Source organism: Ictidomys tridecemlineatus, chromosome 8 (assembly GCF_052094955.1).
Source record: "Ictidomys tridecemlineatus isolate mIctTri1 chromosome 8, mIctTri1.hap1, whole genome shotgun sequence".
In the NCBI taxonomy this organism is placed as follows: Eukaryota; Metazoa; Chordata; class Mammalia; order Rodentia; family Sciuridae; genus Ictidomys; species Ictidomys tridecemlineatus.
The window spans coordinates 112110209-112134857 of record NC_135484.1 but is presented as its reverse complement, the minus strand read 5'-3'; the positions used below and the strand labels follow the sequence as shown (position 1 = coordinate 112134857).

Here is a 24649-nt window from a genome sequence, read left to right as displayed (position 1 = left end):
ATGGCGGGAAATAGGACTCGACAGGTACATTGGTGACTTACTGTGGAAAGCACCAATCCTCTAGGAAGGATCCTGTGGTCCTAGTAGGAAGCAGGGCCCTTGTGGACTGGGACGTGTCTATCCTTTAAGAAGGTGAGTTGGGCAGACATGTATGAGATTGGAAAAAAGAGCCTCAGTGGAGTCTCCCCAATCTCCCCAACCACGGGACGTGCGTTCCTGCCCAGGAGAAAGGCCATGGGAATATAAAGGAAGGAACGCGTATGGGAGATCGTGGAAGTGAAATGGAAAGTGGCTGTGTCTGAGAGCTGGGAGAGAGGTCAAGGGTGCTGCAGGGCAAGGGACCGTCTAACTGGAGACAGGTCGAGGCTAGGGCTTGGCAGACAGGATTAGTTGCAATCAGAGGATCTTGTACAGGAACCCAGCCTGTGACCCAGACACATGGAGATGAGGGGGCAACATGCAGATCTGAGGTATCCCCCAAACCAAGATGAGATCCCACCCTGCCATCCCTCCCCCACCAAGCAAACCCAGCTAGACCAGAGCTATTACCTGGAAAGATCTGGGCTCTTTGAAAGAGGGTGGGAAATCAGAAGATTGAGAAACAGGGCAACACAGGAGGGTCAGAGTTCCTCAGGAGGATTAGATTTGCTACAGAAAAATAAAGAAGACTGCACACCTACATTGGGGTTGGAGCATATTTATAACTTCATTTCATAAAAACTGGAGTGTCAGAACTGGATTGTACAGGGCCAGAAGAGCCTGTAAGAAGAATTTGGATTTAATTTAGTTGGCAATAGGGAGCCATCGATTGTTTTATGAGCAGGGATGTAGCCTGAACAGAGCAGTGCTTTAGGAAGATTAATTTGGAATTGTATGATAGGTTGATTGACAGAAGTACAATCATCTCAGCCGTAAAAAGAGTGTGTTGTTTTATAGACAAAACCAGTTTATTGTAGTTTTAGTTTTGAACTGGCTTACATTTTGATTGAATTGTTTCTTAAGAGATGGTATGGTTCAGTTTCTAAAAAATTGTAAAAATATGGCCCTGAGATCATAGACTTATTTTTTAAAAAATGTTATGAACACAATACTTAAGGGGGAAAACAGTTGTTTATCTTGGCAGCAACATTTGATTTCCCAAGAGTGACCATCCTTAGGTATCCATTACTTCCTGTTTTCTCCAATATTTGTAAGGTGCCTTTGACTTTCTTTTGCAACTGAGAATATCAGAGCTTTGAAAAATGAAATGGCTTCCAGAGGCAATCCTGCGTTACAGAGCAACTGATGTATCCATTTTCCGGGAGTGCTTATTTTAGAAAGATACTGTCTCTCTTTTGTCATAGACCATTAATAAAAAGACCTTGGGGAGCTGCAGGGAGCTGCTTTTGCCTTCCAGGTGGGACTGGACCTGGATTTCCCAAAGTGGGGGGCAGAGAATATGAATTAATGTCAAAACAGCCACTGAGGATGACATAGCTGAGGTGGTTCTGCATTTTCTACACACGTTATTTAATCTCACAGCAATTCATCTGGGGGATTCTCTTAGGACATCCATCTGATGAGGCAATCTAGAGAGAGACTGAGTCGAGTCCCTTGCCCAAATGGAAGCAGCCAGTCAGTGACAGAGCTGGGATATCTGGGAGAGCAGGGTGGGCCGTCATCATCCTGGGTTGGTTCAGATACATGACGTGCTTAAAAATGCCTGGCAGTTTAGTTGGCTTCTTCTGATGTCCCTAAGGTGAGTAGTCTCATGAAAATATTTCTTTGGAAACCACTGAGAAGAAAAAGAGGTGTGTGTCTCTGAGTTAAGAGACGTGGGAACTGTGAAGACTGCAGGGGGCGCTCTCTGAGGGTTGCTTCTCCCATCAGTGATTCTCACACTGGAACAGAACTTGGTCTTCCCCCTCTGCAGGGGGGTGGAACAGTGAGAGGAAGGGTCACCTCCTGTTCTAAAGGTGTTGTGGCCCTCAGAGCCACTGATCCCCAAGTCCTCTGTAGTAGAGCAAAGGGGTCTACAGTTCATATATCTTCTCAGGAAGATGCTAAACAGAAAGAGCAAAGACCAGTAGTCCCCCCCACCACCTTTTTCTTGGCCCAGGGTTGATATGTGAAGTGGAAGGATTTGCTGGGATTTTAAGGAGGACCACTAGATTTAAAAGTTCCAGAAACACTGTTGTGCATTCATCCGAATTAACTTAACATTGGAGCTGGAGTTATGATGTGACATTACTAGAGACATTTAATGGGGGACTTTTAAAATTATAATCCTGTTTCTGGTTGGAAGATGACTACCTTAGGTATGCACATTTGACTTGTGATCTGCTTCAAAATATAATCTGATGCCATAACCCAGATCCTCTGTTAGCCTCCAAACTCCATGACAACAGGGACCTTGTCTGGTTTTGTCCACCGTGTCCTCGGTGCCTGGGTCATGCAGATGCATAGTGGGGGTGCTCAATAAATATTTGTTGAATAAGTGATTTGAACATCACTTACCCCCTAAAACAATCCCAAGATATATGAGGTTCTCTTTCCTCCCCCCTGTTTCCCTCTTTCTCTTCCTCTTTATCCAACTGTTTATCTAATCATCTGTTTAACTCGGTAAGAAATAGTGTTGAATATTGATATTCTGGAGGAGTGATGGTTGACTAAGAAATGATCTGTAAAAATCATACATGAAAAGATCCACCAATTCATCAAAATAGAAATTTGGTTGTAAAAAAGAAAAAGTGGACAAAGAGGAAAATACCCGTGACCACCTGAGAAAAATTCTTTGCAGGGAAAAATGACAAAGTGTTGCTGTCATATTTTATAAGATACTATAAATCAGTAAATAAAGCACTGAGACTTCAGGGAAATGTACCCAAAAAAGATAACCACATTTTCCATAATATGATTATTTGCCAATTTTCCCATATTTTATGTAATATGGTTATCTCGCTTTTATTATTTGGAAAATAAATATCTAAAAATGAAGTACGAGCTCGCCTGACTCATGCTGTCTGACGTTTCCCCCCAGGGGGTGCAGCTCTGGACCTGAAAGCCTGCCCCCCAAAACCGTTTCGCTGGATCCTGGACATGACGTGGCTAAATCTCGTAGAGCTGAGTAAACTTCCGCAATTTGCAGAAATTATGAACCAGGTAACAAGGGGCTGGTGAAAAGTACAGGTTTGTGAATCCAAATGCATGCAGGCCATCTTAACTGAGTCCTCCTGATGAGTTCCTTCACCCGCAGGAGTCAAACAACAGTGTGGGCTTGAGGTGCTGTGACTGGGAGGGGGCAGTTTGGACAGATGGACCTCAGAGTGGCCTTTTTAACAGGTGCAGGGAACCATCTTTCTTCCTGTGCGGTGGGCATGTGTTGTGTTCTTGTTCTCTCTCTCTCTCTCTCCCTTCTTTCTTACTTATTTTTTGGTACCAGAGATTGAACTCAGAGGTACTTAACCACTGAACCACATCCACAGCCCTTTTTTGAATTTTATTTAGAGACAGGGTCTCACTGAGTTGCTTATGTGATCCTCCTTGTCTCAGCCTCCCGAGCCACTGGGATTACAGGCAGCAACATGGGTTGTTTTTATGTGCCTGCTTTAGTTGCTATTATAAGCAGATCAGTGAGTAGACCCTGTCATTGTAGAATTGTTTTTTTTTTTTAATTTTTACTTCTGCCTATGATTGAATAATTGGTGTAGGTTTGAGTTTGAGGTAAATTAAGAGGTGGGCTCCTTTTTAATCATTTGGCATTATATAGAGAGCTGCTACTGTTACCTGGTAGGTGGAGACCAGGGATGCCGCTGAACATTTTATGATAGCCAGGACAGCCCCACAACGAAGAATCATCCCCTCCAAAATAGCAATAATAGCAAAATTGAGGAACCTTGATCTCTATTTCTTCTTGTCCAACCATTTTGTATAATTGGTACATGATCCTAATTCTAGTGAATCGTTAGAAAAATAATGGGGGAAACTGAAAGGGGGTTAGACCACATTAACATTATTCAGGTCATTGATTCTGATGAAAAATATGATGTGTGTTGTTTTGCCTAAAAAGCAAGGCTCCTGTAAAGAATGTCCCCAGAGGTGGGTCAGAGCCTCTAGCACAGTCCTGCCACTGGACTTCCTGTCTAACTTCTTGGCTTGTTTCTTTTAGATAGCTCGCAATGAGAAGGGGTGGAAAAGCTGGTTTGATAAAGATTCCCCAGAGGAGGAAATTATCCCTGATGGATATAATGATTCCCTAGATACCTGCCACAAGCTGTTACTTATCAGGTAAGAAGAAGTATTCTCAGACCCAGAAGCATCACTGTCATGTCCTTAAATTACAGATTGTACTTCAGCGAGCTGACTTCACGGCGTCTCCCATGGCTCTTTTAAGAAATGCACGTGTCTCCAAACTGTGGTTTTGGAAGGCAATTCTCCAAATTCCTTCACCAGCAGAACATATTGGTGATGGTGGCAGGGGGGTGACATACACAGTTTGACAATGTATTAATGATAGGAAAAAAGAAAACATGAGAAAATAATGATTTTATTATTCACTTTGTTCAATTACTGACAAGTGAATCATTCAGTGTTGAAATGAATTCTTTATAAAAATAAAACTTACAAAGTTATAAGGCAATTAGTTTATACACTGAAATTGAATTAACTTGAGGGAAAAAATCCAAGGCTATTATACTATTAGCATGTACAAATACTATTTTGGCTACTAAAATGGAAGCAAAAGTTTGAAATGGAGGTTAAGGAGAGTGTTCCCTTCCCTGCTTACGTTTCACATTTTCTCAACATCTTGTAGCTCCAGGAGACTTTGCAAATTTGAAAAATTGTGTGTGTGTGTGTGTGTGTGTGTGTGTGTGTGTGTGTGTGTGTGTGTCTAGTGAATGAGGTAAAATGGTGGGGTTGTATGCCAGAGCTTGCTGTTGGAAAAAGTTTTTTCCCGGGTATTATTGTGCTGGTAAGAGTGATCAGAACCACAACAAGTATCACTCCAGGTCTGCAGAGTATGAAAGGGCTACTTATTTTTGTTGGAACAAATGTGTCTCTTACCTATTATTGTAAAATTAGATTTATATTTTTTGTATTTTTTGTTCTTTTTAGATGTACATGATAGTAGAGTGTAGATGACACATTATACAAACATAGAGTGTAACTTATTCTAATTAGGATCACATTCTTCTACATGTACACAATGGTGAGATTCACTGTGGTGTATTCATATATGAACATAGGAAAGTTGTGTCTGATTCATTCCACTGTCCTTCCTATTCCCATCCCCCTTCCCTACCCTTCATTCCCCTTTTCTAATCCAATGAACTTCTATTCTTCCTCCCCCCATCTTATTGTGTGTTAGCACCCACATATCAGAGAGAACATTCTGCATTTTGGAGGGGGATTGGCTTATCACTTAGCATGAGTCTCCAAATCCATCCATTTACCAGCAAAAGTCATAAACTTATTCTTTTTATGGCTGAATAATATTCAATTGTGTATATATAACACATTTTCTTTATCTATTCATCTGTTGAATGGCAACTAGGTTGATTCCATAGCTTAGCTATTGTGAATTGAGCTGCTGTAAACATCAATGTGGCTGTGTTACTTTTATACCAAAGGATTTAAAATCAGTACTGTGTTAATTATTTTAAATCCTTTGGATATATACTGAGGAGTGGGATAACTGGGTCAAATGGTGATTCCATTCCAAGTTTTCTGAGGAATCTCCATAATGCTTTCCAAAGTGATTGTGCCAAAAATTAGATCTATCTTAAATGAATAGTATAATTACTATCAAATAAGAATTTTTAGAGCTGGTCTGTGATCTAAAATATCAAATTTCACATGATATTTGTTTGATGTGTCTCTGTGTATAATCTACAACAGTACACAAATGGTATAACATAAATGTTTGCTCATCCACTAACTTTTGACACCTTTGTCCCATGGGTTCTCCCTCTGAGAACCAGGAGCGTCAGAGTGTGTGGCAGGTCGTCCCCCATCACAGGTATACTGGCAGAGGACACTGGTTTTATCATTGCTGCCCAATCCTTGCCAATGCCTGGCACTAAGCCCCGTGATTAAATTTGTGTTCATCCAGGAATAGGGAACATTGCCATCCCTTTTACACAGACCTGCAGAAGGGAGAATGAGCTTGTTGTCCTGTGGCTAATTAAATATGTGTTTTTTTATGTGCCCAGAATTAAATAGAATAAAAAACGAATACGCTGAATTTATTACATCTGACTTGTATTCATTTCTAGGTCCTGGTGCCCAGACCGTACTGTTTTTCAAGCCAGAAAGTATATTGCAGATTCCTTGGAGGAGAAGTACACAGAACCAGTTATCTTGAATCTGGAGAAAACTTGGGAAGAAAGTGACACACGGACACCTCTGATCTGTTTCCTGTCCATGGGCTCCGACCCTACCATTCAAATTGATGCATTGGCCAAGAAGCTGAAGCTGGGTATGATTAGAGATCTATGAAATTTGGCAAAACTTCGGTATTTTTGCTCTGAATTTTGCCTACTGTAATTTCATAATTGATTCTTAGAAATGTACCTGTAAAATTGATTTGGAGAAAAATATTAAGCTGCTTCTTCTTTCACTTCTTCATGATTTCCAGGGTAAGGATGAGATACAGGTGTCTCTGGGTAGGTAAGAAAACACCTGTACACCAAACGCAGGGTTTTTTGATTTTTTTTGTTGTTTTGTTTTGCGTTTACAATGTAAGCAGATGGCTGTACTGCATGGATAGAAGATTAGCAAGAATCAACACCAGGAGCCGAAGTCTGTGTGATTGCCATGTCTGTATGAAATTACACTCATGGGGATTTTGTCACAAACCGAAAAACTGTAACAATCATTGTGATGTATAGTAATTAGGGATTCATTCATTCACACTTCAGTAATGGTTAGGACAGGACCTGTGCTAGATTTCAGGAGAGGAGACAGGGGCCTGAGGCAGCTGGGACAGGCAGACATGTAAACGCTATCGTGGATGATATGACATCTGCTGAAACTAGAATTTCCTGGAGACGGCTGATTGCAGGATGCACATCTCCTTGGATCACCTAGGAAAGCATCACATTGTTGATATTTTGAAAAAAAATTTTTTAAAAGTTTAAGAAACTTGCCAGTGAAACAGTGGGAGACAGGAGGAAAATCATCCAGGGAGAGGAGGCAGAGCAAGCAGTGATAATTGTCTTGAGTTGTGGTGGAATCAGCAGGACTAAACACAGGGACACACAAGAACATCTTGATAGGCCTGAGCCATCCTATAAGAGGGACTTCTGACTCCTTCTCTTCAGACTCTGAAAATCTGATGGTTGTTGGCATCACCATTCAGGACCTTCCAGATTTCCATCTCAGTAACTACACTTGTAGAATTCATTTATTCTAATCTTTTTCAAGATTGTAAAAGTGATTGATTATGAGCCACCAAAACCTACCCTTTGGAATAGAACTTATGTTGAATTTGTTATTTAGTCAATGAGCACAGAATAGGAAATTGATTCAGTCATGTCCAGGCTCTGGCCACATGTCCCTCTGCATTAAAGCATTAGTTTATGGCAGCATGGTCAGCATTCACTTCCCCTTACTCATATTGACTCTTCTCTGTTCATTGTTGGCGAACTGTTTTGTGTTCTATGTGGATCTGTTCAGATGGGTCCTTTCTTCTGTTGGAACACTGGTGCTCAATGCAAAGTGCTTCCAAGTTCTACTGGCAGTTGTTCATTAGGCATCTTTAATGTAGGTTCTTTTGCTCTGGGATTTACTATAGCACACCAGCTGTCTGAATTGGATTGTGTGATGCCTCTGGTAGCCCTCTAGTTTGCAACTCTGTTGGATCTAACTCTCTGTGGATCTTTACCCAGCTGCTTCTATGCCCAACTTCTCTCTGCAAATATGTGCCCCCTTTTTTTTTCCTCTGTTGCTTCAAACTATTCTCTTCTGTGTAGCAGAACTCATGCCCTCTGGTGTCTTGTAAGCTTCACTGCTTATATGCTCATAATATTTAATATTATCAGGGAAACTCCCCTTACTCTCTTGGTCCCAAGTCTCAATATCCAGGGAAGGAACTCATTGGCTTAGCTTTGGTCTTGTGCTTCTTTCTGGGCCAATCAGTGAACTGCTGCTGTAGAGACAGGTTCATAGCAGAGACTATATGGAGCTGGGGTGGTGGACACTTCTTAGGGGGGAACTCAGCGGCTGCAAGAAGCAAGTGTTCCACTAGAGTTGCTATTTCAGATGTTACCTTGAAATAATACTGTGGTCTGGGACAATATTTTAAGAATGGAATCAAGAAATTCAAAGTCTCCTTTGGAAGAACTCCCAACTAGGACATTAAACAAATATAGCAAATCAGACTTGTGCTGTCACCTTTTGTGTCACAATGCTGTTTTGCTTGGCAATTTGGTGATTTCCATTGCTTGGTGTACTACATTGATGTTTACAGAAAAAGTAAACAGGCTTCTCTTGGCTACTTTGTAGACTACTGAAACAAAGCAGATTTAATTTGAATACTTGGGACACAATGAATTTTATAAAGAACTCTATTGTCCAATCATTTTCAGCAATGTTAGGAGGTCTCATGCTGTTTGCCGCTTTGGGTTAAAAGTTCCAAAGAGGGGGAATCCAACATGGCGGCCGGCGAGGAAGCAGTGATTCCAGTGTCTCCACTTTAACGGGATCAGAAAGACCCATTGGAACAGCTGCAGTCTACCTACTGAGGAACTTCTAGCAAAATTCCGCAAAGAGGAGACCTTCCGAGAACTGGTAGTGACAGTTTGTCCCAGAGAATTGGATCTTGGCCGGCCACGCGGGCACAGAGGTCCAGTCCCGCAGCCATCAGCCGCTTTTGCAAGCGGCTCCCCCGGGAGGCCCCGCTCTCGCCCTGGGAGCGGCTGCCCCACCCGCCCGGTTCTTAACCACGCAGCCGCAGCTACCTGGCTCTACAGGCGGCCCCACGGCGGGTGCAGAAGTCCAGTCCCCCAGCCACCAGCCGCCTCTGCAAGCGGCCGGCCCCGAACCAGCAGACGGCCCCCTTCATCCGGGCTCCTCTGCGAGTGGCCGCCACACCCGCCCGACTCTTAACCACGCAGTCGCAGCTGCCCGGCTCTATAGGCGGCCCCACGGTGGGTGCAGAAGTCCCGCAGCCACCAGCCGCTTCTGCAAGAGGCTGGCACCAAGAGCGGTGCGGCCCGACCCGCCCGAACTGGCAGACGGCTCCCGCCATCCGGGCTCTCCCGGGAGGCCTCGCTCTTGCTCTGCGAGTGGCCGCCACATCCGCCCGGCTCTTAACCACGAGGCCACAGCTGCCCGGCTCTACAGGCGGCCCCATGGCAAGTGCAGAAGTCCAGTCCCGCAGCCACCAGCCGCTTCTGCAAGCAGCCGGCACCCGGAGTGGCACGGCCCGCCCCGCCCGAACCGGCAGACGACCCCTGCCGTCCGGGCTCTCCCGGGAGGCCCCGCTCTGGCTCTGCGAGCGGCTGCCACACCCGCCCTGCGAGCGGCTGCCACACCCGCCCGGCTATTAACCAAGTGGCCGCAGCCTCCTGGCTCTACAGGTGGCCCCCCGGCGGGCGCAGAGGTCCAATCCCGCGGCCACCAGAAGCATCTGCAAGCGGCCGGCGGCCGAGCGGCGTGGTCGCCCGAACCGGCAGACGCCCCCGCCATCCCGGCTCTCCTGGGAGGCCCTGCTCTCGCTCTGCTAACAGCCACACCGTCCGCCCTGATCTTAGCCATGCAGCCCCTGGCGGCCTGACTCAGATAGAAGTGTCCCCGCCTGGCCCAGCAGAGGGCCATGCCCTCCGGGCTCTGCTAACAGCCCCGCCCACCTGACGAGCGGCTCCCCCCCAGACAACGTGAAGGGAATATAAACAAGCCTTTATGAAATAGCAAACAGGGAACTAATACCAAAGATCCTGTCAGACCAGAGAGAAGCCAGTTCCACCCCTCCCTTCAGACACTCCGGCAAGGAGCCAGGGGCCTGCCATAGCAGAGAAGGGAAGTCACCAAAGCTCGGCCAAAGAGATTCCTTCCCAGTGGAATCTACTTAAGCAGGTGTGTGACTCCCACCCACATCAGATATAAACAACCGGGAAACTTCAAAATCTCTCCATGGGCATGACCGTAAGGGCCAAAGGACTCTCGACCCCCAACTCCCCCTACTGCCAGTGACAGGCAGACCTGCGACCCACCGGCGGAACAGGCCTAGAGGCCTGCCAGCATGGTAGACACGTCACACCAATTGGAGTAGGGGCAGAGCAGAGCTGAAGCCCGCATCCGGATCAGGCCCAACGACCCGAGGGCGTGGTAGTTATGTCACCACAATTGGAGTGGGGGCAGAGCAGAGCTGTCACCCGCGCCCGCAGGGTGGGCAGACCTGCGACCGACCAGCAGAGCAGGCCTAGTGGCCTGCCAGCGTGGTAGACAGATCACCTCAATTTAGAGGAGGAGCACAGCCACTACCCGCCCTGCAAGGGAGATTTTTCAACTATATAAGAGCAATATAAATAATTAGGGGGAAAATTTCAAAAACACAACAGTTTCACCAAGCAGAAAGAAACGCGAGCAGTATGAAAAGACAAGGAAAGAAAGGACCACAAGCAATGCAGGTCAACTCAACTTTAGAAGAGGTAATAGCTGCAACAGATGGAATGTCAGATAAAGAGGTAAGGATATACATGCTTCAGATGATCTGGGGTCTCGAGGAAGACATGAGACAGCAAAATCAGACAATGAAAGATCACTTTGACAAGGAACTACATAAACTAATCCAGGAAGTAAAAGATCAATTTCACAGGGAGATAGAGGTAATAAAAAACAAATAAATAGAAATCCTAGAAATGCAGGAAGCAATAAACCAACTTAAAAACTCAATTGAGAATACTACCAGCAGAGTAGATCACTTAGAAGATAGAACATCAGACAATGAAGACAAAGTATTTCAACTTGAAAAGAACATAGACAGCTCAGCAAGTCTGCTAAGAAACCATGAGCAGAACATCCAAGAAATATGGGATAATATTAAAAGACCAAACTTAAGAATCATTGGGATACAGGAAGGCACAGATCTCCAAACCAAAGGAATAAACAATCTATTCAATGAAATAATACGAGAAAAATTCCCAGACATGAAGAATGAGACAGAATCCCAAATCCTAGAAGACTACAGGACGCCAAATGTGCAAAACCATAAGAGATCCACACCTAGACACATTATAATGAAGATGTCCAACATACAGAATAAGGAGAGAATTTTAAAAGCTACAAGAGAAAGGAAGCAGATTACATTTAGGGGTAAACCAATCAGGATAACAGCTGATCTCTCAACACAGACTCTGAAAGCTAGAAGATCCTGGAATAACATATTTCAAACACTGAAAGAAAATGGGTTCCAACCAAGAATCGTGTATCCGGCGAAATTAAGCTTCAGGATGGAAGATGAAATTAAAACCTTCCACGATAAACAAAAGTTAAAAGAATTTGCACCTAGAAAACCATCTCTTCAAAAAATCCTTGGCAAAACATTACAGGAAGAGGAAATGGAAAACAACAATGAAAACCAACAGTGGGAGGTAGGACAGTAAAGGGGGGAAAGTAATCAAAGAGGAAAACAAATCAGGTTTAGTAACATTAAGAAACAAATATGGCTGGAAGAACAAACCATATCTCAATAATAACCCTAAATGTTAATGGCTTAAACTCACCAATTAAGAGACACAGGCTAGTTGAATGGATCACAAAACAAGACCCAACAATATGCTGCCTACAGGAGACTCATTTGATAGGAAAAGATATATATAGACTGAAGGTGAAAGGTTGGGAAAAATCATATCACTCATATGGACCACGGAAACAAGCAGGAGTGTCCATACTCATATCAAATAAAATAGATTTCAAGCCAAAGTTAATCAAAAGGGATAAAGAGAGACACTACATACTGCTCAAGGGAACCATACACCAACAAGACATAACAATCATAAATATATATGCCCCAAACATTGGTGCAGCTATGTTCATCAAGCAAACCCTTCTCAAGTTCAAGAGCCTAATAGACCACCATACAATAATCATGGGAGACTTCAACACACCTCTCTCACCACTGGACAGATCCTCCAAACAAAAGTTAAATAAGGAAACTATAGAACTCAATAACACAATTAACAACCTAGACTTAACTGACATATATAGAATATACCACCCAACATCAAGCAGTTACACTTTTTTCTCAGAAGCACATGGTTCCTTCTCAAAAATAGATCATATATTATGTCACAGGGCAACTCTTAGACAAATAAAGGAGTAGAGATAATACCATGCATCTTATCTGATCATAATGGAATGAAATTAAAAATCAACGATAAAAGAAGGAAGGAAAAACCATGCATCACTTGGAGAATGAACAATAGGTTACTGAATGATCAATGGGTTTTAGAAGACATCAAGGAGGAAATTAAAAACTTCTTAGAGTTAAATGAAAACACAGACACAACATATCGGAATCTATGGGACACATTGAAAGCAGTTCTAAGAGGAAAATTCATTGCCTGGAGTTCATTCCTTAAAAAAAGAAAAAACCAACAAATAAACGATCTCATACTTCATCTCAAAATCCTAGAAAAAGAAGAGCAAAACAACAGCAAAAGAAGTAGAAGGCAAGAAATAATTAAAATCAGAGCTGGAATTAATGAAATCGAAACAAAAGAAACAATTGAAAAAATTGATAAAACTAAAAGTTGGTTCTTTGAAAAAATAAATAAAATCGACAGACCCTTAGCCATGCTAACAAAGAGAAGAAGAGAGAGAACTCAAATTACTAGCATACGGGATGAAAAAGGCAATATCACAACAGACACTTCAGAAATACAGAAGATAATCAGAAATTATTTTGAATCCTTATACTCCAATAAAATAGAAGATAGTGAAGGCATCGATAAATTCCTTAAGTCGCATGATCTGCCCAGATTGAGTCAGGAGGATATAGACAACCTAAACAGACCAATAACAATTGAGGAAATAGAAGAAACCATCAAAAGACTACCAACTAAGAAAAGCCCAGGACCGGATGGGTATACAGCAGATTTTTACAAAACCTTTAAAGAGGAACTAACACCAATACTTTTCAAGTTATTTCAGGAAATAGAAAAAGAGGGTGAACTTCCTAATACATTCTATGAGGCCAACATCACCCTGATGCCTAAACCAGACAAAGACACTTCAAAGAAAGAAAACTACAGACCAATATCTCTAATGAACCTAGATGCAAAAATCCTCAATAAAATTCTGGCGAATCGGATTCAAAATCATATCAAAAAAATTGTACACCATGATCAAGTAGGATTCATCCCTGGGATGCAAGGCTGGTTCAATATATGGAAATCAATAAATGTTATTCGCCATATCAATAGACTTAAAAATAAGAACCATATGATCATCTAAGTAGATGCAGAAAAAGCAATCAACAAAATGCAGCACTCCATCATGTTCAAAATACTAGAAAAACTAGGGATAAGAGGAACATATCTCAACATTGCAGAATCTATTTATGCTAAGCCCAAGGCCAACATCATTCTAAATGGAGAAAAATTATTTCCTCTAAAAACCAGAACAAGACAGGGATGCCCTCTTTCACCACTTCTATTTAACATAGTCCTTGAAACTATAGCCAGAGCAATTAGATGAAAGAATTTAAAGAGATTTGAATAGGAAAAGAAGAACTCAAACAATCACTGTTTGTTGATGACATGATTCTATACTTAGAGGATCCAAAAAATTCCACCAGAAAACTTCCGGAACTGAAAAATGAATTCAGCAAAGTAGCAGATATAAAATAAATACCCATAAATCAAATGCATTTCTGTACATCAATGATGAATCCTCTGAAAGAGAAATGAGGAAAACTACCCCATTTCTAGTAGCCTCAAAAAATTAAAATACTTGGAGCTGGGCTTAGTGGCGCACACCTATAATCTCAGCAACAAGGGAGGCTAAAAAGGAAGATCTTAAGTTCAAAGCTAGCCTCAGCAATGATGAGGTGCTAAGCAACTCAGTGAGACCCCATCTCTAAATAAAATACAAAATAGGGCTGGGGATGAGGCTCAGTGGCTGAGTGCTCTGGGTTCAATCCCTGGTGCCCCCCTCACACCTAAATAATAAATAAATAAAAATAAAATACTTGGGAATCAACCTAACAAAAGAGGTGAAAGACCTCTACAAAATGAAAACTATAAAATGCTAAAGAATAAATTAAAAGAAGACCCTAGAAGATGGAAGAATATCCCTTGTTCTTGGATATGCAGAATTAATATTGTCAAAATGACCATACTACCAAAAGCACTATACAGATTTAATGCAAATAAAACAAACAAATAAAAAGAAATAATAACATGCAATGACAATCTGTTTTGAACTAAGTAGGAATGCATCGTAAATATGAGAAAGATTCTGGAGTAAGAAATCTCATCATGGGCTGAGATGTAACTCAGTGGTAGAGTTCTTGCCTAACATGCACAAAGTCCTGGATCCCATCCCCAGCACTGAGAAGAAAGGAGGAGGAGGAGGAGAAGGAGGAGAGAGGAAATTTCATCACAATGAAAAATGACTTTTCCTTAAGCTATAATATTACTTGATAGATGCTTTAAATTTATTTTATAAAAGTTCCACATTTTATATGTGACTTTTGAAAAGAAGGAACACAAAAATTTTACTGATGTGATGATAAATGGGTACTGCAAGCCTACGCGCTCTCCCTGTGGTGAATGACTTGAGACATAACCATGAAAGTCAGGCATAAGATAAGACGTCTATTCTTGCCAATGTTATTTAGCATCAATGTGAAAGATATAGCTAACGTATTGTAAGAATAATAAATAACAGATGTAACTACTGGGAAGGAGGAACAAAAACCATCATTATTCTCAGACAATGTAATTGTCTACTAAGAAACACAAATGAATCAACAAAAAGACTATTAGACTTAATAGGGTAGTTCAGTAAGGTGACTTGTCACAAAATAAATACATATAAAAAATCAATGATGCTTTCTTGTAAAATAAAATGTAAAAATCCTATTAACTATAGCAATAAAAATAAAATGGAGAAATAATTTAAAAAATACCCATTTGAAGAAAACTATAAAACTTTCTTAGTGACATAAAAGTTAGTTTAAAAAATAGAGGGTTCAACCACATTCCCAGAACAAAGATTCAATATTGTAAAGATGTCAATATACTGTAGATTACTCTATAGATTGAATGCAAGTCTAATTGAAATTCAAACAGCACCTTCCCCTCTAATTGAACAGCAGGGAGATCTTTGATCACCTAAAACTATAAACAGGCAAGATGAGCCAAGAAATCTTGAAAAGACAAAGAAGCCAGCATGGCCAGATTCTAAAAGTTTTATCAAATGGCAATAAGTAAGCAGTGTGTATCTGGCTCCGGATAGATACACAAATCAGCAGAGCAAAATGAAAGCCTTCAAATTAGACTAATATGTAGGATAGTTTAGTATAGATTCACCTTTCAAGTCAGCAGAGGAAAAAGGGTTAGCCAACAAGCAGCATGGATAGAGCAGGCTAATGTTAGAAAAAAATAATCATTTTACATATTGAACTCCAGAGTAAATTGTAGGCTGATTAGGATATTAAGTGCTTTAGATTATGCTATAAAAGAAGAAAAAGAATATATGAATTATTTACATACTATTGACTTCTAAAATTTCCTTAGTCATAATACCAGAGTCCCAAACCAGATAAATGATGTAGATAACATAAGTGGATTAAGTTTGTAAACCTCTCTATGCCAAAAGCATCACAAATAAGAACACAAGCGAGAATGGGAATGTGGTCTAGGAATTATAGCTCCCCATGTCAGTGGGAGACACTTATTTATCCCTATCACAAGTCTTTAGAAAGTTTGCATATTTTGTGCACACTCTTCCACATGCATTAAATCCTCCTAAGGACATGAGAGACATGCATAATGATTTATATTAAAAGATGTTTGACCTCATACCATTAATAATATTGAAAAATGTTAAATATTCTAAATATATGAAAGGAGAGCGGTTGAATGAACAAGGATGCTTCATCATGATTGGACGCTGTTCTGGTGTTAGAAACTATTTTCCAATAATATTTAATGGTAATGACATATTTATAACACACTGTTAAAAGTAAGATATAAACTCTATGTAATGTATATGCAATGTGTAGACATAGAGTACATATAAAATATATGTATAAAACTTTTCAAATCAATACGTCTATAATCTCTTGTTCAAAACTCTTGGGGCCAAATGTGTTTCAGAAAGCAGAATTTTCCAGCTCTTAGAAAGGGAATATTAATATTATATATTTCAGATAAAAGCATAAATATTTAGAAAGGGAAAAGTGAAGGTGATACATAGGCTCACATCAGTTCAGGTCAGCTTTTGCCACCAAAATGATTTTGTGACAAAACTTCCAGTTTGCAAAGGTCTTTGAATTTTGAAATGAAGGGGATTGTGCATTAAAGGACTACAATGAAGAATACTGTTGATTTTTATTTCCTTCTTTATATTCTCCTGTACTTTCTAAGCCTTTCACTGTGAACATATATTACTTGCATAGAAATGAAAAGTCAAAAAAAAGAAAAGAAAAGAAAGAGAAAATATAATCAGAGACTATGCAGCCTTCCCTGTCTTTTTTAATTAGCATAATGTTTTCAAGGCTCATCCACATTGTAGTATGTGTCATGGCTCTGTTCCTTTTCATGGCTGATTAATAGGCCAATGTACGTGTGGATCACATTTTCTTTATCCGTTCATCAGTAAGTGAGCATTTGAATTATTTCCACTTTTTGGCCAGTATGAATAATGCTGCTTGAACCCTCATGTCCAAGTTTTTGTGTGTGCAAAAATGTTCAGGTTTTGGGGGTGCATCCTTTAGAGTACACTTGCTGGGTCATATGGTCACCCTATTTTTTGCTTTTTGAAATGCTGCTGGATAGTTCTTCAAAGTAGCTACATTACATACTCACTAGCAATATAGATATTATAAATTTTCCAGATCCTTACCAGGACTTGCTATTCCCTACCCTCCTTTTATTTATTTATTTTTATTTATGTTGAATATCTTTTCATGTGCTGATTGGCCATTTGTGTATCTTCTTTGGAGAATTGTCTAGTCAAATCCTCAGCCCATTTTTGAATTGGGTTGTTAGACTCTTTCTGTTGAGTTTTAAGAGTCCTTTGTAGATTCTGAGTACCCTTATCAGACGTATGATTTGTAAGAATTTTCTCCCATTTCCTGGGCTGCTCTTTGATGAGGTCCACTGAGGCACAAAAATTTCGAATTTTGATCGAGTCCAGTTTGTCCATTTTCTCTTTTGATGCCTGTTTTAAGTGTTGTATTTAGAAAAACTTTTTATCCAATCCAGGGTCACACAGATTTATTTCTGTATTTTCTTCTAAAGATTTTATAGTTTTATTAGTGTTTAAATTGGCATCTCTGATGCACTTTGCTTTAATTTTTGTATATGTTGTGCTGTGACGGTCAAATTTTTTTCTTTTGCAAGGTCATATCAGGTTTCCTAGCAACATTTGTTAAAAATACTGTCCTTTCCCATAACTGAAAGGTCTTGAGTATTTATTTCTGGACTCTCAACTCTATTTCATTACACACACACACACACACACACACACACTCACACACATGTGTGCACATAGGCACATAAACACACTTCTGCTTGCTCTTCTCACACCCACCATTTCCAGGTGGTGTCTCCAGTTCTCTGCTCTGTGCATTTCCTCTAATCAACACAACCCAGGGCCAACCCTATTTGAATAGCAGAGCCTTTTCCTAGAAGTGATAGAGGGAGGGAGACTGTGGCCATTCAGAAATTAATTTTTCAACCCAATCCTGTATATAATTTACATTGTGTGCACCTTCCCTTATATTACAGAGTGTAGAACTATCTCAATGGGGCAAGGACAAGAAATACATGCTCGGAAGCTTGTCCAGATGTCAATGCAGCAGGTATGTAACAGGGACTACTATTGCAGCCTCTTTGCTGTTTGCCTCTGTGCATCTGGTCTACAGAGGTGGAGAGCATCATTCCTGTGGTGCTCAACACTTATTTTTGATTTATGCATTTATATGAATTTTATTGTAAATTTTAACCTCAAGCTAGTTTCCTCCTGACAGTTCATGGAAAGCTTGTTCCATTTATGTATTTGGGTAATGGGGATTGATTGAACTCAGGGGCACTCAACCACTGAGCCACATCCCCAGCCCTATTTTGTATTTTATTTAGAGACAGAGTCTCACTGAGTTGGTTAGTGCCTCGCTGTTGCTGAGGCTGGCTTTGAACCTCCATCCTCCTATCTCAGCCTCCTGAGCTGCTGGGATTAGCAGCGTGCGCCACTGCACCCAGCGCTTGTTCCATTTTCTATAGCATCTGTTCATTTTATTTTCACTTGTTTATTTATTTACAGCTTGGAAGACACACCTTCTAATACATAAGGATGCAGCTAGAGCAGTCTTGGAATTTCATGATCGATATTGATAGATAGATAGTACTTAAAGAAGTGACAGATTGAGACAGTTAAATTTCAATTTTCGGTTAAAGACAGGCCTTCATTTTTCATTAATGGTTAGTTTCAGGAAAATAAGAAATGTTTGAGGACTTTATATTTAGATATTGATAATAATTTTTATTGGAAGTTGCAGGCGGAGTGGAATAGTAAGAAATAGTTTCCATCATACCTAATAAATACACAGGACATTAATTTTCTAGAAATGCTCTGTAGATGGCCATCTCAGCTGTAATAAGAAATTGCATCATTTATAAAAAATAAAATAAGATCTTGGTTTATTTTTAAGCTTTTGATCTCATCTTGTCTGTAGCAACTTGGGCACAGCTTTTCCCTGGGAATTAATGACCAGAGAGGGTTAATGGCCTAAAACTTTACTTGGGTCATCAAAATTTAAAGCTAGTCATTAATTCTGAAGTGCCCTAAGCTTTAATCTTTATCACTTAATTAAATTCAATAATAAATTATATTTAATTTATATATATATCAAAGCAATTATATATAATTATTTCTATCCGGGTCAAGTGTTTCACTCTGTTGAGTGATCGGACAATTTAACTTTGGACTTAATTTATTTAGTTTCGATGAGTGAGAAACTTTTAAATTTAAATGCTATATTCACATTAACCTTCTTTGGAATACTGGGTTTTTGTAACTTCCATGTCCTGGTTCTCACAGTGGGATAAGTATTGATAGTAATAGCATTATCAGAAAAAATATATATATATCTATATATAGAATATATAGACGTGCAGCCACAATGCCACCTTGAGAGACCTCAAACACTTAGGGTAAAGCTGACATTGTGGAATACAAAGTGAGAGACCAGAAAGTAACTGGGTTCATGGTGACACAAACTAAGCCTGAATTCCAGCTTCCTCTGGACACCCCCTGTTATATAGACCAACGCATCCCCTTTGCTATTTAAGGAAGTCTGAGCCATATTTCCTCTTAGAGTTGAATGTGCAGTATCTATGCCTTAACATTTATTTATGCACTCAGTATTTTGCAGCTGTATTTGTCAGATCTAGTTATGTAAGTGTATTGAACTGTTATCTGCTTCTCATAGGCCCTTGATGGATGTGACATATTGCTAGATAAGTAGTTTTATCAAGTATATTTTAGATAGTGCTTATTAAGTTTTGTGGTTTCTGGGGTGTGTGGGGAGAGCGATGACAAAGAATAAGGGTTACTATATTGGCAGCAAGTGTCACCAAATGTGTTGACAACAACTCTCACAAGATAATGTGTATCTTTCTGTGCAACTGTGGGGGACAGTGAGCCAGCCTTGGTCTGGAGGCAGTCTATTCTGATTCGCCTTAGGCAGGACAATCAAAGTTACCATTCCCACCATTAGATGGTGCACACACTGTACTAATACAAGGCTGCCCTCGAGTTTTGATTTCTGTTCCTTTCTGAACCAGGGATGGCAGAATATACTCATTTTGAACCCACTTGATTCCAAGCAACCAGCTTGTACCAGGTGCAGATAGTTTATACTCTCAGAATAATCAAATGCTTTAAAGCAAAGATTTTTTTAAAAAAACATTTTTTGCATTTTGTTTTATTAAAATCATATCTAGAAAATTACAAGAACTAAATATGAACTCATTTTTGGATACAGGGTGGTTGGGTATTACTGCAAAATTGTCACCTTGGCCTGGAATTCATGGAGGAATTATTGGAGACACTAATGACCGTCGAAGCCAATGATGATACTTTCCGAGTATGGATAACTACTGAGCCCCATGATCGATTTCCAATTACTTTGCTTCAGGTTTGTTACCATAAGCATCTTTTTGTTGAGAAATGGCATTACTAAGAGACAGAAACAAGATAAGGGTTTTTGGCCCAGTAGAATCTGCCCTATAAAATCTCACAATCATCAAAATCTTGACTATAATCATTAAAGCTATGTAGTACATATTTCCACACTAGCGTTCTAAGGCGCAGTACTCATTTATTGGGTTTCAGCTCTGATCAGTGGAGTTAGTTTATACAGTGCTGAATTTCAGCCCACATTGTGTCAGTAAGCAGATTGCTGCTCTGAGGTATTGTGATTTCTATTTTGTCCTTTAGAATAATGTTTAAAACAAAACAACCCTTTGTTTTTTTGCCACAGACTTCTATCAAATTCACTAACGAGCCGCCCCAAGGAATGCGCGCAGGTTTGAAAAGAACATTTGCTGGGATCAATCAAGACCTTCTGGACATCAGTAATTTACCCATGTGGAAGCCGATGCTTTACACAGTAGCATTTTTACACTCCACAGTGCAGGTAACCTGGGAAAGCAGTTTTCACATTTGAGGTTTGCTGACGATGTGTCTATGTGTTGCAGCCTCTGTGCAGAGGGCTTCTGGGATGTGCTGCCTGCTTCCTTTTCCTGCATGTCACCTCCCCGACCTGGCGTGGGGTGTATCTGCTGTGTGTTTCACATGTGTCCTCAGCCTCCATAGGAGAACCTAAGAGCCCAAGGGCAGACACAGTCATTTGGTGACTGCTGATTCTACTGCTGTCCCAACAGCTTCTGGACATGGAGCTCAATAAATATTTGTAGAGTGAAGAGAGAGAGATTATTGAACAAGGAACTTGGTCTTGAAAGTGCCTGTGCTGGCCGGGAATTTTATGTGCACCATCTCATGTGACAGCAGGGGCCACATTTCAAGGCAGGGTTATCACCGCCTCAGAAATGAGGAAATAGAAACTCCGGGTGGTTTAGCACAAGCTGCACATGGTAGATCTGGAACTGCCTGGCTCTGGCTGATTGACAAGTGGTTTGTCCCGCTGTGCTGGCAACAGTGGTGGCAGTGCTGGCAGGAGGAGGGGGCTCAGCAGTGCCCTGCCTGTCTCAGGTTGTTCAATTTCTGCTTTTATAGACTGATTACTTCTATAGTGACTCCCAGTTTTATGGTTACCAAGCAACTTCTCTGTAGGTTTTTAAAAACTTTTTGTTCTTCTTTTGTTCTGCGTGTGAGTTTTATATATTGTCTGTGTTGGAAAGCCATGTCACTTTGATGCCCTCAGCTCACTCCAATGAAGAGGCTCCTTTAGCCGCCTTCTTGCATTTCTCCTCCCCCAAGGCTGGGGTGAAGGACAAAATGAGCCCCCTGCCATGTCCCAGGAGTCAGGCCTCAGCTGTGCACAGGGAGTGCAGGGTTCCCTTGTCTCTCTACCCCCTGCCCAAGCACAGAGGGAAGTTCCAAGCTCACTCCAGAAACTGCTGGGTGTATTTACCCTCTCCCTCTCTGTTCCTAGCTCTTTCCTAGGTCCCATGCTGCCACCGGAGAGGGCTGTAGGGTTATCTGTGTTCCCAACCCTGAGAGAGTTAACACTGGGTTGCTTGCTTTGCTGGCGATTATTTTTACTAATTTCCATTGTGGCCTTTGGATTATAAATTATAGCTTTCAAGTCCCTGAAACCTATATCATTCATTCTTATCTGAGAATGGTTTGCACTGCTAGACCTTATTACACCCTAATACAAATATTGCTTTAACTCTGCTACTTAATTCCCCATTCACAAATACTGTATTTTATGACTCTGTTCCTAGTAGTGATGATTCAACTCTTCCACGGTGCTTATCTTGGGGAGAGGATTGGCAGTATTTTCCACATGGTCAATATGGTGACCTCTGTTTTAGAGGCCATTGCTCAGGTGCTAAACAGAAGAGCAACAGGACCACCATCTAGTCATGGGGCTAAAGTGCTTTTGCACTGAATAAGACAGGTGTTTAAGTTAGGAAAGAGATAGATATATATATATCTCCACTACTAGGCCTGGGAAGCTGTAGTGAAGTGTCTATTAAAAAAAAAGTTGAATATATTTTTAAAATCAACTGATAATGTGTTAGAGAGAGTACTTCACCAGGCCTGGATTTTAAGACTTGCTGTGAAATCAGTCAGCTAAGTGAAATTGGTCGGTCATATCCATCGTAGGGCCCCCGTGTCTATGTCTATGTAGGTAGACCAGAAGACCCTTCTTTCAAGCTTTTCCCTTTTTCTAAAATTCAGGCATCCCGTTATATGACATGCAGGAAGGGCAGGTCACTCAAACATCTCCCCCAGTGCCTTTTACATCAATCAATTGCCTGAACGTTTTCTTTTATTTGGTTAGGATAGAGTCAGTTGGATAGAGACACCCAGAGTTCTTTAGGGGCTTGGTATCCTGGGCCAGCAGCATCTGCTTGGAGGCTGAATCAAAATCCAAAGTGCAATAAGAATTCCAGGTGCTTTATGTGCTTGTGAAAGAGACACAGCTGCTAAAGGAAGGAACAATGCCAATTACACAGATTGTGACTTGGCTTCTTTTATCTCTCTAGCATTAGATATAAGGTACAAATACCCGATGTTAGTTAATTGAGTCCTTAACAGTGTATTAGTCAGCTTTCTGTCACTGTAACAAATAACCTGAAATAATCAACTTGTAAAGAAAAAAAAGGTTATTTTGGTTCATAGCTTTGGAGGTTTCAGTCAAAGATTCATTGGTCCTGTTGCTTTGGGCCTATCACACAGCACATCAGAGCATCATCACAGGCAAAAACAGTTTGCCTCATGGTTGAGACATACAAGAGAGGAAAAGGAAGTGACTAGGGTCTCAATATCTCCTTCAAGGGCACACTCCCAGTGACAGAAGACTTCCCAGTAGCTCCACCTCAAAGGTTCCACAGCCTTCTGATAGTGCCATGAGATGGGGACCAAGCTTTTGATACATGGGCTTTGGAGATACTTATTCGAATCATAGCATACACGTATGCCTTGCTTTATCCAAACCTGATGTATGTGCTTTTGGTCTTGTGGAGACTGAGAAAAGGAACAGAGAATTGGTTCATGTCATGTAATCTGAAGCCATAGAACCTAGGGGTAAAATTGACAGGCCCCTACCTGCTCCACGGTGTCATTTCTCCTGTTGAATTTGTGTGTTCATCAGCTTGCAGCCCTGATGTGTCATGTAGATCCTATCCCTGCCTGTTTCAGAGAACGAAATGAACATTCTTCTTTTCCTGGCTGATGGGCAGGTAGATGTGGCTGGTCAGGGACAACTTCCCTGGGCAGAATAGCGGTGGAGGCTGTGGTTTGTTTTGTCTGGTGAGATGGGAGCAGGCTTACTCAGGAGAAGGAGAGGCCCTGACTGCTGCCCCGGGTCCTTGTGTGGCTACACAGGACAGCTCCCGGCTAAGCTCTGCCCACTGCACGCACATACCTGCCACTTCCCTCTCCTCTTCTCCAGGAATTTACCACCCACACTGGGCAGGTGGCAGCTGCTCTGAGAGGCCAGTTCCTGCAGCAGTGGCCGCTCTTCCTGCAGCTCAGGATGCGTCTAGCTTTGCCAGCCAGCCCCTCCTCCCTCCCCATGGGGGCTTTGCGATCCCCTGACCCTCTGCCTAGCTTGGCTTCCACTCCCCAGGAACATCTTGGCCTTCTCTTGAACGTGGCCCTCAGGGGAGCTTCTCTCTGGCCCCAGTGTACTCTCTACAGTCTCTTGAGAACTCAAATGCAGCATCACTGTGGGTTCAGAGCAGGCCCATGTTCACACTGTGGGATTTTAATTTTAAGTACATCATCCTCTGAAGCCTCGGTCTTCTAGAACTCAGTCATTACATTTCTAGTCTCTTTTCAAACCTTCCTACAGAAGGAAGGTCAGGATAATGTCCTCTGGTATTTTTCCTCTTGAGCAGCACATTGGGTGGAGGAAATGTCTCAAGCAGTGATTTTCAGCCAGAACCTGGGCCCCGGACCAGGCCACTCAAGTGAGAATCCTGGGAGGAGGGGAGGAGGAGCCCAGTCTTCTTGAAACTTCCCAAGTGATTTGGTCTTGCAGTGAGAACGGACACCCCAGGGCAGAACCTTCAGCCCTTTTTTACCTCTTTCTCATGGTCTGGAATTTTTCTCTCCCCACCACTTTGGTGTGCCCACATGGAGCCTTACAATGATTGTAAAATTCTCACATTTGGGACTTTTCCAATGGCTTAGACACAACTTGGTGAATTTTTGCTGCTGCTGATATTTGCTAAAGCCATTTTGCTACTGGCCCAAGATAGCAAGCCCCTGAAGAATTCTGGATTTGGAATCTGTATGG

At 41.4% G+C, this 24649-nt stretch overlaps 1 protein-coding gene across 2 annotated transcripts in view; it reads left to right on the top strand.

Annotated features, from left to right (window-relative positions):
- Dnah8 (dynein axonemal heavy chain 8) overlaps positions 1-24649 on the top strand; it is a 286935-nt gene that overhangs the window by 209649 nt on the left and 52637 nt on the right. For both annotated transcript variants that reach the window (XM_005318733.5, XM_078020075.1), the window contains exons 77-82: positions 3020-3141; positions 4148-4266; positions 6255-6457; positions 17943-18016; positions 20198-20350; positions 20696-20851. In XM_005318733.5, coding sequence (XP_005318790.3) covers positions 3020-3141; positions 4148-4266; positions 6255-6457; positions 17943-18016; positions 20198-20350; positions 20696-20851 — 827 coding nt within the window. The remainder of the gene's footprint in view (positions 1-3019; positions 3142-4147; positions 4267-6254; positions 6458-17942; positions 18017-20197; positions 20351-20695; positions 20852-24649) is intronic.